Source organism: Pipra filicauda, unplaced genomic scaffold (genome assembly GCF_003945595.2).
Source record: "Pipra filicauda isolate LSUMZ 115617 unplaced genomic scaffold, ASM394559v2 scaffold2_size9829703_pilon, whole genome shotgun sequence".
NCBI lineage: Eukaryota > Metazoa > Chordata > Aves > Passeriformes > Pipridae > Pipra > Pipra filicauda.
The window spans coordinates 39,018-50,439 of NW_024104421.1; the positions used below are offsets into that span (position 1 = coordinate 39,018).

At 55.1% G+C, this 11,422-nt stretch overlaps 2 protein-coding genes and 1 pseudogene across 2 annotated transcripts; all 3 read left to right on the top strand.

Annotated features, from left to right (window-relative positions):
• Nucleotides 1-1,792: 1,792 nt before the first annotated feature.
• Nucleotides 1,793-3,453, top strand: LOC113991754 (avidin-like). Its single transcript, XM_027728313.2, has 4 exons — nt 1,793-2,115; nt 2,213-2,423; nt 2,856-2,976; nt 3,304-3,453. The coding sequence occupies exons 1-4, from the start codon at nt 2,044-2,046 to the stop codon at nt 3,347-3,349; spliced, it is 450 nt and encodes a 149-aa protein (XP_027584114.2). The 5' UTR covers nt 1,793-2,043; the 3' UTR covers nt 3,350-3,453.
• Nucleotides 3,454-3,832: 379 nt separating this feature from the next.
• LOC120323619 lies at nt 3,833-6,371 on the top strand (annotated as a pseudogene).
• A 2,625-nt stretch (nt 6,372-8,996) lies between these two features.
• LOC113991764 (avidin-like) lies at nt 8,997-11,093 on the top strand. Its single transcript, XM_027728322.2, has 5 exons — nt 8,997-9,071; nt 9,964-10,077; nt 10,185-10,398; nt 10,751-10,871; nt 10,953-11,093. Exons 1-5 carry the CDS (start codon nt 8,997-8,999, stop codon nt 10,984-10,986), a joined length of 558 nt encoding a protein of 185 aa, XP_027584123.1. The 3' UTR covers nt 10,987-11,093.
• The last annotated feature ends 329 nt before the right edge of the window (nt 11,094-11,422 follow it).

An 11,422-nucleotide genomic window follows, 5' to 3' on the forward strand; every position in this document is an offset into this window, starting at 1 on the left:
CAGCAGCTTCTGCATGGGCACAGCTGCAGACAGGGAGGACAGTCCTTAGTCACAGATTTTCATTACAGTACAGCCTGTACTATTGTTTTTCAAGGTTGATTAAATCCCAGTTTGAGGAAACAAGTTGAACTATTTATTAACCCTTTCTTCTTATTATTCCCTCTTTTTATCATAACCTCCTAATACCGATGTGTTTTAAACCACAGCCCTGTCAATTTTTAGCTTCTTCAGTGCTTTCTGCATTGCATTGCTTCCCTGCCCGCCCATCGTCCCTTGCCCGCTTCCTGCTGCACCAGGGCTCAGGAATGGCATTGCAGAATTTAGCCATAGCAATGATTGCCAGCTCCAAGCTGCTTTGCTCTCTGCCCTTTGGAGGGTGCAAACCCATGGAGATAGCCCAGCTCTTGGCTTGTTTTATTTTTAACTCAACTGAGGCTGGTCAAGAAATTTGCCTCCTTGAGCACTGAACATATCCCTGCCCCTGGAATGTACACCGGTGGGACAGGGAGTGTTCCATACAAGAAAAATAAAGATTTTGGACAGAAATAACCAATATGGTTTGTGTGATGCTAAACTGAACCTACAGCTGTGAATGAGCTATGGGTTGCTGGGCATGGAGACCTTGCATTGCCCATCCCCAAGGTCCCCGCTGGAGCAGGAGCTCCCTGAACCATGGTGATGGCAAGGGGGTGATAGAGAGGGGGTGATAACAGAGGGCAGATGGCAAGGGTGTAATAGAGAGGGGCGATGTGTGCCTCTCTTGCCCCCTGAAACCTTTCCAGACCAACCCTGACCTTTATCACAAACGTCGGCCACACTCCAGGCAGCACCTGCTTGCCAAAAAACAGTCAGAGCAAACAGCAGCTATGTGGGAAAACATACCTGGTTGTGCAGTTAATTTCTGAGACAACAAATACTGGGGTAGGAATGTCCTGCAGGCAGCCAGCCCTCTGGACAGGGATCTCTTGCAGGCAAGGTGCCAGAGGGCTGTGGGACTCCTGGAGAGAGGAATGGAGGTTGTGGAGAAGCCAGCAGCAGAAATGCAGGGCTCTCCAGCCTGGATAGCATTGAATTTTACTGTCAGGGAGAAACTGGGGCTCAAATGTGAGATTAAAGAGAAAGACAAATTTGAAAAGTATTTCTGAGATGTGGCCAAGAGCTGCCCTGTCTCCATTTTAAGAAAAGGATTATTTCCTGGTGAATAGGGCTCCATCACCTCTTGCTATGAGGACTGGGGGAATTAAAACATATTTTTTGAGACTGCCTTGAAAAACATTGAGAGATGAGTGAGAAACTCTGACATGAACCCAGACACTTCAGCCTTCCTGGCCAGCAACCACTATAACGTAAGGGGAGTTATACAATATGTACTTACAGAGATTCAAGAATCCCTGCGTAAGTACAACTTTTGTCAGCATTAACATGCAATGTCTAAGATATTCAGGAAATATTGGTTTTCCATTAACTAAATAATTTCCTTCCAAGAAACACAAGCCAGTTTGTAAAAAGAGCAGCAAACATTCATGTCAGCTCCAGGTGAGAGGGGACGGGGCACTTTGAGTGTGGAGGGCCAAAAACAAATCCCGAGGGAATCCAGATGCTGGGTGGGTTTGCATGATCATGTCTGGTGAGGAAGAGCAGGGTGAGCTGTGTGCTGTGGCCAGTCCTGAGGTGCACTGGCTTTAAGGCTCCTGGCACAGCAGTGACGTGGCAAATAGGTGGCAGAATGGACAACAGGTCCAGAGAGGGGTTTTCCCATCTCACCATTACCAGCAGTCCTGGTAGAAGCCAGATTTGATCTGCAAGGTGCAGGGGAAGCAAGGAGGGGCATTTCCAGCAGTCTTTTCTGGGAATATCTGCTGCAATTACCCCCTCATATGGCTAGGAACCAAGACTTTGGAAACACCCAGATTGCACAATGCCCTGGCCAGAGCTGCCACCCACAGCCCTGGCAGCAATAAAAAGGAGAAGGAGCAGGAGCATTGGCAGAGTCCTGCAAGGAGCACATCCCCAAGGTACATCAGCTGTCTGCCTGCTGCAGAGATGGTGCAAGCAACTGTCTTCCTCCTGGTGCTCAGCCTGGCCCTGGGGGCTCACAGCCTCTCTCCAAAAAAGGTAAGATCAGGTCTGGGATGCAGAGGGCAGGGTGGGCAGGGTGGGCAAGGGCTGCAGGCTGTGCTGTGGCACCGGTACTGAGTCCCCTCTGCTGCAGTGCAACCTGATCGGGCACTGGGTCAATGATCTGGGCTCCACCATGACCATCTCGGCTGTGAATGGAGACGGTGTCTTCTCCGGCTCCTACCTCACGGCTGTGTCTGCCACCACGAACGAGATCAAAGTGTCACCCCTGCAAGGGTCTCTGCAACACAAAAACCGGAAGGGCCAGCCCACCTTTGGCTTCACTGTCAACTGGACCTTTTCAGGTACTTCTCCTTTCCCAGCCTCCCTGGTGTGCCTCCAGACCTGCCCTGCCCTCCCTACTGCGATGCCCTGGAAGTTCTTCTGCCCCTCTCTGCAGCGTCCTTGCTGATTCTCTGCCTTCCCCTGCACTATGCCAGTGCTCTCTCATCCCCTCTGGTGCCCCTGATGCTCCCCCAGCCTTGTCCCTGGAGCTCCTTGACTGCTGTCACCTCCCAGTCCCAGTGGGCAGGAGATGCAACAGGGACTGAAGCCCACAGCTGTCTGCCCATTTCCATGCGAGACCCCCAGCCCTCTGAACCCTCCTGCCTGCTTTCCACATCCCCAGTGTCCCAGGGGCCAGGCACAGCAGGGCTCTACTGTCCCGTGTGCTGGGGCAGGCACTGACCTGACACCCTGGCCAATGCATCACTGCACCTCCTCTCCTGTCCCTGCAGACTCCATCACCGTTTTCACGGGACAATGCTTCGTGGACAAGGATGGAAAGGAGACTTTGAGGACCATGTGGCTTCTGCGGTCATACGTGGATGACATTGAAAACGACTGGAAAGCCACCATGTGAGCTCCCTGTCCCTGCCCTGCACAGATTCCCCTGTGCTTCCCTGGGGGGTGTTGGAGCTGTTACAAATGAGTGGTTTGGGTTGCTTGCACCGTCACTGTCAAAGGTGTTGGCAAAAGCAGCTTCAATATCAGTTTGTAAAAGTGTGACTTAGCAAAGTTCAATGGCAAAGTTCACTCTATTGCTTGCTGCATGGGTAAAAGCATGTCAAAATAACAGCCTCTGCAGTCCCACTAGGGTGAAAATGCTATGGGAGAATACAGGGCTGGCTGGGCATTTGGACGTTGTCATGTGCCACCCTTACATCTTCTTCTGTGTCCCTGCAGGGTCGGCACCAACATCTTCACCCGTGTGCAGTCGCAGAGGGAGTGAGAAGGGCAGCAGGGGCGTTCCCAGGCTGGCAGCAACACTGGGGGGGAAGCCCCCACTCCTGCCCCACCACTTCTTTCTCCCAATAAAGCTTTGTTGCAAATCTTCACAGTTTCCTTTCATGATGCTAAAAAACGTGGAATATGTAAAAAACATTCTTAAGAAAGTGTGTTCTTTGATGTTTGATCTTTGTATGTTTTCAAGACTGATCAACAAAAAGGGAAATTTAATCCATGAAACAGCTAACACCTTGTTAGCAGCTAACAAGCTCTAAGTGACATCTGGGTGTAAGAAATACAAATTACTTCTTGGTAGAATTGCCTCGTTATGGTTTAGGGCTGGACAGGCTTCCATGATCTCAGACCTACGGGGAGGTCAACAAATCTTGGGAAGAAGGATGTACCACTGCTAGTGAACCAAAAGAATACAGCATTTAGGGGCCACAAGGACATTTGGCAGAACCCCCAAAATACGGAAGAAACTAATATGGATAACTCAGCAACTGTGCTGAACCAGCTCCGACTGGGTAGAAAGGAATTCCGGCAGGGGGAGATCGTGACCATCGGCTTATTGCCCACTGAGTCTGGAAACCCACTGACTCAAAAGAAGAGAAAGAGTGAGCCTGCAGACTACTTAGCAGGAGAAATCAGAGAATCGCTAATGAATAGCAGATAGAATACTAACTAATGGAAGAACTAGGTAACTTGTAGCCAAAGAACATTAATGCCTTTGTTTGCTAAAATGTATAAACAGGAAAAAGTGCTGATAGCTGATGTGCTTGATTTGTGGAATACTCCTGAACACCCAGGCTTGTGCAACTCTGAGATAAATTATCAGTGCCTCTGTCGAGTGTGTAATTATTGGCTTGTTGCACACTGTCAGCATACCTGAGACCCAATGTGTGTCCCCTGCTGTGACCCTCCAGGGTCCTCTTCTACAGCCCTGCCACCCCCCCATGGTCCCCAGGACCCCCCCTGGCCCAGGGGAGCCAGACCCCGCTCAGCTGGTGCAATGGCCGGTGGCCAATCTCCCACCGGGTGTCCTCTGGCAGGAGGCCCCGCAGGAGCGGCCGCTGCCCAACCACAGCCCCCCTGCTATGGAAGGGGCCGAGCGGGCGTGGGGCAGCAGCACAGGCAGAGCCACCACCAACAACACCATGGGGACCCTCAGCTGCTGCCTGCTGCTCACCCTGGCCCTGCTCATCCCTCACCAGGCTGCAGCCAGGAAGGTAAGGGCAGCCCTGGGGCAGAGTCTGGCCGTGCTGTGCTGTGCTACCACAGGGAAGAGGGTGGCTGGATGCGGTTGTCACTCCCTGGCTGTGCCATGCTGTGCACCACCATCCCTGTGGTGCACTGTGAGCAGGCACAGGGCTGCCTGCTGTTGCTGTGGCAGGCTCTGCCATCCTGGGGTGCAGTGTAAACTGCCAAGGAGGCTGCCTGCTCTTGCTGTGCTTTCTGGTACCACGTTGTGCTGTGCTGTGCTGTTCCAAACTGTATATGTTATTTCTGCCTGAGGGGCTGAATGCTCTGATGCAGCCTTGAGGTACCCTGATGTGCCATCCTATGCCATCTCTCACACCATGCCATGCCATGCCATGCCATGCCATGCCACAGTGCAGCATGTGTGAGACCAAGGGGCCTGCCAGCTCTGACTGTGCTGTCCTTGTAGGCACTGTTGGTCACCTGGGCCTGGGATAGGGCAGTACCCAGCACCCCCAGCTCTCCCCTGCCCTGCCCAGGGAGAGGGAAATGCTGTCCCAGCTGCTGCCCATGCCATCATTCCCAGCTGCCACATGGAGGGGCCATGCCATGGGACACACCTCCCACTGCTCAGTGAGGCTGGAGGGGGGACCGTGGCTCAGCAGTGCCTGAGGCACCCACACAACTCCTGGTCCCCAGTGTGACCTGCAGGGCCTGTGGAGGAACGAGCTGGCCTCCAACACGACCCTCTTGGCCCTGAACACAGCCGGCACCTTCTCGGGCTTCTACCACACTGCTGTGACAGCCACCAACAAGCAGAGCCTGGGGTCACCCCTGCCAGGGGCCCAGCAGCACCCCGGTGCCAAGAGACACCCCACCTTCGGCTTCTCCGTGCACTGACAGTTCTCAGGTACAGCAGTGCCAGCGATCCCCTGCCCATGCTGGGAGTGGGGAGCCCTCCAGCTGGTCTCCCACAGCACTCAGAATGTCCAGAGGAACTCTGGCTGTGGGCACAGACTGCCCACACACACTTGCTTCTGCCCTGGGACGTGCTGATGGGAGAGGTGCCTGTCTGGGGTGCGTAGCGGGGCTGTCTGTCTGGGAAAGGTGGCAGGGGTGTCCACCTGTGTGTCTGAGGGACATGGCAGAGTTGGAGCCCATCTGTCTGTCTGGGTGATGTGGAGCCAGCCCATCTGGCCAATCTGGCAGGCAGGTCCATCTCTCTGTCCAGGGAATGTGCTGCGTGGTGTTTGTCTGTCTGTCTGTCTGTCTGTCTATCTGTCTGTCTGCCAATATTAGGTGGCCCAGGTGTCTCTGTCTTGAGGTGCAAGCTCTCAGCCCCCTCTACGTCTCTCCAATGCTGCCAGACTCCACCACGGCCTTTGTAGGCCAGTGCTTTGTGGATCGCCGTGGAAAGGAGACACTGGAAACCACATAGCTCCACATGTGGGAAGAGGTCCCATCCCACAGGGACACCTGGAAAGCCACCAGCTGAGCCCTGTCCTGGCTCTCCCACCCCACAGCCCTCACTCCCCTCCTCCTGACATGTCTTCCTCGCAGGGTTGGCACCTCCATCTTCACCCGCCTCAAGTGATGGGAAAAGGGCCCAGAGCTGCCTGCAGCCTGCTGTCCTTCTGCATCCCCAAGGCTCTCCACTGTAGCAGTCTCAGGCTGGGCTCCTGCCTGCTCCCAGCATCCTGCACAGGAAACACACCCTCACCTTGCCCTGTTTCTTCCCAGTGCCTCCCAGCAACGTGCTGGTGGGGCTCTCCCTTCCCAAAGCTTGCTGCTCCCACACGTGGAGCAAATAAAGCCTTCTCCAGCTGGCAGAGAGCCGTGCCCCATGTGTCCCTGGGGTGCAAGCAGCCACTCTGTGGCCATGGGCAGAGCAAGGGGGGGGACGGGTGGTGACTGGGGGAGCAGAGGGAAATGTTTTGGAGGGGCTGGAAGGGATGGGGCTGGGGGACAGGAGAAGTACAGGTGCTGGGTAATTCTGCTTCCTGACCATGGCTTCAGGCCTCAGCAGGTGCCTTCTTGCACATGCATGTTTGGGACATTCACAGGGGCCTTGTGGTGGGTGGCCCCAGGCAGCATCCCCAGCGTGGAACAGCGGGATATCCCACAGCCAGGGATCAGGGTGAAGGCTGCATGCTGGCAAGCCACTACTGTCAGCTGGCCTCATCCTGTGTCTCTGCCTCCATTTCCAACTCCTGCTGGGGATGGTGGGCTTGGTGCTGTGTGCACATGTAGGGGAGAGCTGGGTGCCAGGCTCCACAGATTGCAATCCAGGATGTTGGTGTGGTCCAAAAGCCATGCTGGATACTGGAGGGAACATGAGAGGGACCTGGAGCTCCAGGGGAAGCTGCTGGGGAGACTGGGTGGCTAAAGCCACATACTGAAGGGCTCCATGGTCTATGGGCACAGCTCTGCATGTATTTCCCAATACTTGCCTGTCCCCTGATTAGTGAGAGGGTGGAACAGGGTACAGATCTTTTATGATGTTCAAATTCACAGGATGTCATCTGTACCTTAAACTTTGTTTTATCAGCTAATTAGGAAAGGGAACAAACCAAACAGGGGCCCTTTGCACTGATATGACTGAAACTGGAACTCACTAATCCATCATTTCAGCAACTCATGAAGTTTCGTTAGTTACATAATGTGTACTGTGCAGCTCCCAGCTCCTGCTCCTGAGCACCAGAGGGAGAAGCTGTGTGGGCAGGGAGAGGTGCAGAGCCTGCCTTGGACTGCGGGATAGCTGGGGGAAGCAACTGTCGGATGGGGCAGGGATTCTGGGGCAGAAAGCACACAGTGCCCTGAGAAAGTGCCAGGGCCTCTTGGTCATTCTCTTCCTCTCACAGTGTGCCTGCCCTTCCCCAACCTTCCTCAGCCTCTGCTCCTCTCCCTCATTCCCTGCTGGGCTCTCAGGCTGCTCTTAGCACCACACCAGCTCCCAAAGAGTGCACTGACCATCCAAGGCTTGCTTATACTGAGTACAACTTGTTGATTGCCTGGTGGTCCAGCTTTTGCTCAAAAGCCACCCCTGCATCCTCATCCTCACCCTTGCATCCTTTTCTTTGTGCCCTCATCCTCACCCTTGCACTCTCATCCTTACCCCTGCACCCTCATCCTCACCCCTGCCTTCCACACACAGTCCCCAGTTCATCCCCATTGCACACTGGAGTCCTTGGCACTGCCCTGGCCATAATGGTCTCCCTCTCGTGCTCCCTCTCCCCAAACACCCACTGTGGCTGTCAGTAGCACCATGAGCTGGTTGTTTGGGTCCCCAAACATTTTTCTGAATGGTCTGTGAGGTCAAAGCCTTGGGACCCCCATGAGAATGGAAGATGAGTCTGGGAGTCCTGGTGGGTGAGCCCATGATGGGACAGGGGGCATGGAGAACCTTGCAGGATCAGGGCACAAGATTTCATTTCTGTCCTTTCATTACCCACATGACTGCAAATTCCTTGTCTCTTAGAGTCTTATAAGAAAGGAGCCCATGGGATAGGAGAGGAAGTAAACATTCTGCTTGCTAAACAAGGAAACAGAAAGCAAAACTGCAGCATTTACAAGAAACCAGCACTGGCAGTGCCATCTGCACTGCAATCAAAAGCTATCTCAAAGACTCCACACCCTGGCCCTGAACCTGACCTGATCCCTTTTGCTTTTGTCTGGTATGTGCAACCAGGGCTGCCCCCCTCTGGCCCACAATGCCTGGGGTTTTCCTATTGCTGTTGGAACAGGTTCATTTCCTTCATCTACCAAATCTCTGCATCCACTGCAAGTCACCATCTGTCCACACACAAATACCCTCACCCAGACCTCATGACTCCCTGTCCTTCTGTCCATCCTCTGCAGTGACCATGGAGTGGTTTGGGGTGCAGGAGCTCCTGCGGGGCAGGGTGGAAGCCCAGACACAGCCCTCAACCAGTAGACATGGGGTCAAGATCCCCCAGACTGGGTGATGCCAGTGGGAAGCCCCACACAATCCCTCCTACATCCTGGTTCCCACCCATCCCTGTTCCCATCTCTGTTCCAGACCCCATGTCCATTTCCACCCCTGTTCCAGTCCCCATGCCCATTCTCAGTCCCATTCCAGTCCCCATCCCCACCCTCATCCCCATCTTCAAGCCTCATCCTTGCCCCGTCCCCATCCCCCCCCTCCTGCTTCCATCCCCATTCCTGTTCCTGTCCCCATCTCCATCCCTATCCACATCCCCTATCCCTCATCCCTGTCGCCATTCCCACCCCCGTTCCCAGCTCCCGCGCCTCTTCAACACCCTCCTCCCTCCTCTCCTCCAATGCCCGTCCCTGTCCCCATCCCCACTCCCATCCCCGTTCCTCCTGAGAGTGCCGCCCCAGGGCTTTCCCGGAAAGCAGCGGAGGAGTCGGGATATGAAACACGCCGGCGGCACTGGCACGGCGACTTTCGGTCTCGCCGCTGCATCCCGATGAGCCGCCGCTTACTCTCTGCCCTCGCTCTGCCAGTCGGGGCGGCAGTGGCCGCGGCCGCGGCGGGATGCCAGGTGGGAGCTTCTTCTGGGACACACGAGTGGAAACTCGGCCCCGGGAGAGGCTCAGTGGGAGCAAGTCTGGGGGTCCCGGAGCTCGGGAGGGACGCGCGTAGGAGACTCATCGGAGTGGTGGGATATGACGGGGGAGCTGCAGCGCTTGAGGGAGAGGGACACGCGTGGAAGACCCATCTGCGGGGGAGAATCTCCGGCAGCTGGAGGACCTCCTGCTCCACGGGGTACACAGACGGCGTCCCTGACGAGGGAGGTGCTCCGAGGAGGGAAGGGATGTTCCGGGACTGTCCGAGTCCCCGAGAGGAATGTACATGGGGATTCCTTCCCTGCTGCAGGGGGCACACATGTGGGAACCCTCCACTTCTCCCCGAGGGACATGGAGGTGAACTGGGGCAGGGGAAGGATGGGGCCCCTGCCCCAGCGGTGTGACTTGTCCCTGCCTGGGAAGGTGCAGTATGGGAGAGGACAGACAGTGCATAGAAGTGGAAGTGGAGCCTTGGCAGGTGGGATGTGCAGGGCTCTGGCTGTGACACAGCCCACAATGGACCTCAGGGCTCCCTGCTCATGCCACACATGAGTGCTGAGCACTGCACATGTCCCCACAGACATGGACAGATGTGCCCTGGGCTCTCAGAGCTCACTTGGCAGGGCGACAGTAGGGGGTGTTTTCTGTGTTCCTGCCAGTCGAGGGTTCCCACCTTTAGCTTTTCCTCTTCACCTCTCTCCTTTGCTCATCTTACTCCAGCTTTTGACCTTCCTGGCACGGCTGAGATAACAGCGACTTTATAAGTTGTGTCTTTTAAAAACAAATGCTTGGGCACTCACGGGGCTTCAAACACACCCTGAAGTGCCACTGTTCACGGTTTGACCTGTGTTTTCTTTCTTTTCCAAGCTTCTCTGCCAGGAAGCAGAGATCCCAAGGGAGAATAAGGCCACTGAGAATGAGGCAACCAACAGCAGGTGGTGGCTGGGCCTCTGGCAGAAACGCCCCACAGGGAGTGGCAAGGTGAGTGACAATATCCCATGGGAATTGGGGGGTGCAGGCAGGGGGCACAGCCTGTGGGGCAGGGGCTGTGTGCAGGCAGCCCCCTGGACACATCTGCCTGTCCCCAGCTGTGCGACCTGACCGGCTGGTGGGAGAATGATCTGGGCTCCAAGATGCACGTGCTCAAGGTTGACAGTGAGGGCAATTTCTCTGGCGAGTACCACACCGCTGTGTCAAGCACTGACAAACCCATCCAGCCATCCCCCCTTGTTGGCTCCCAGCACCTGGACAAGGATGGGCAGTGCACCTTCGGCTTCACTGTCAACTGGAAGAAGTTTTCAGGTCTGTAGCTGCAGCTATGGCTGCTTGGGGGTGGGGTAGTGGGATGAGGAGGGGAGCTCATGCATGTCCCGATGCCCATCCCAATCCCTGTACTCTCTCTCCTGTCCCCCGTCTGTCCTTTCCTGATCCCTCCCCACTGTGGATGGTGTCTGCAGACAGCAGGACACATCCTGAAACACTGTTTGGGTGAGATGGCACCAAAAGTTGCTTTGGCAATATCTCTGTCACGCAACGTTTCCCTACAACTATCAAGATACACTTGGGCTCCGTGAGCATTAAGTCCACTAGTGCTTGTGAAGCTCCAAAATCAGCTGGGGTCCTGCTGGGGTGCTAAAAGCCACCACTTCTCCAGATTCCACAGCTGTCTTCGTGGGCCAGTGCTTCTCTGGGGACAATGGGAACGAGGTCCTGCAGACCTCTTGGCTGCTGCGGGAGAAGGTCGACTCCCTGCCCAGTGACTGGAAAGCCACCAGGTGAGCCAAAGGACACCCAGCCCATCTGGGATCCCTGCCCCTCTGCTGGCTGGGCACCAATGGGCTACTGGTTCCTCACAGGACCGGCCACAACACCTTCATTCGGACAGGCTGAAAGAAGGGAGAAGTCTCACTCTCACCAGGCTTGGCAGACCAGGAGCCCCTCAGCAGGATCAGCATCCCCCAATGTTGTCAGCTCTGGAGAAAAATGTTTCAAAAGTACCATATAACATTAAAGATTTTTCATTTAAACCAAACCTTGTGTAGTTTGTGGATATGTCCCGGGAAAACTGGGCTAAAACGCTGTGGTGGGTGCAAGATGAAACTCTTTTTGTCCTATTCTGGGAAGAGACTGGCCCCTAGAAATCCCCTTTTCCAGCCCAAACAGGATGGTGCATCCCCAAAGTGACCCTCTGACACTAAGTGTGACCAGCACTCGCTCTTTTCTGCTCAAAGCCTCATGAGTGTAATGGGAGAGTAGGCTGGGGAGCACTTCTGCACCCCAAAGATATGTCTGGGAGACCCCTGGGCCTGAGACAGCCCTCGAGCAG

What these genes read in the sequence shown, in the direction of transcription:
- LOC113991754 (XM_027728313.2), top strand. Translation starts at nt 2,044, where the DNA reads ATGGTGCAAGCAACTGTCTTCCTCCTGGTGCTCAGCCTGGCCCTGGGG. An exon ending in TGTCAACTGGACCTTTTCAG is followed by an intron (nt 2,424 to 2,855) that starts GTACTTCTCCTT and finishes CTGTCCCTGCAG; the next exon opens with ACTCCATCACCGTTTTCACG. An exon ending in AACGACTGGAAAGCCACCAT is followed by an intron (nt 2,977 to 3,303) that starts GTGAGCTCCCTG and finishes GTGTCCCTGCAG; the next exon opens with GGTCGGCACCAACATCTTCA.
- LOC113991764 (XM_027728322.2), top strand. Translation starts at nt 8,997, where the DNA reads ATGAGCCGCCGCTTACTCTCTGCCCTCGCTCTGCCAGTCGGGGCGGCA. An exon ending in GCCCCACAGGGAGTGGCAAG is followed by an intron (nt 10,078 to 10,184) that starts GTGAGTGACAAT and finishes GCCTGTCCCCAG; the next exon opens with CTGTGCGACCTGACCGGCTG. An exon ending in CAACTGGAAGAAGTTTTCAG is followed by an intron (nt 10,399 to 10,750) that starts GTCTGTAGCTGC and finishes CCACTTCTCCAG; the next exon opens with ATTCCACAGCTGTCTTCGTG.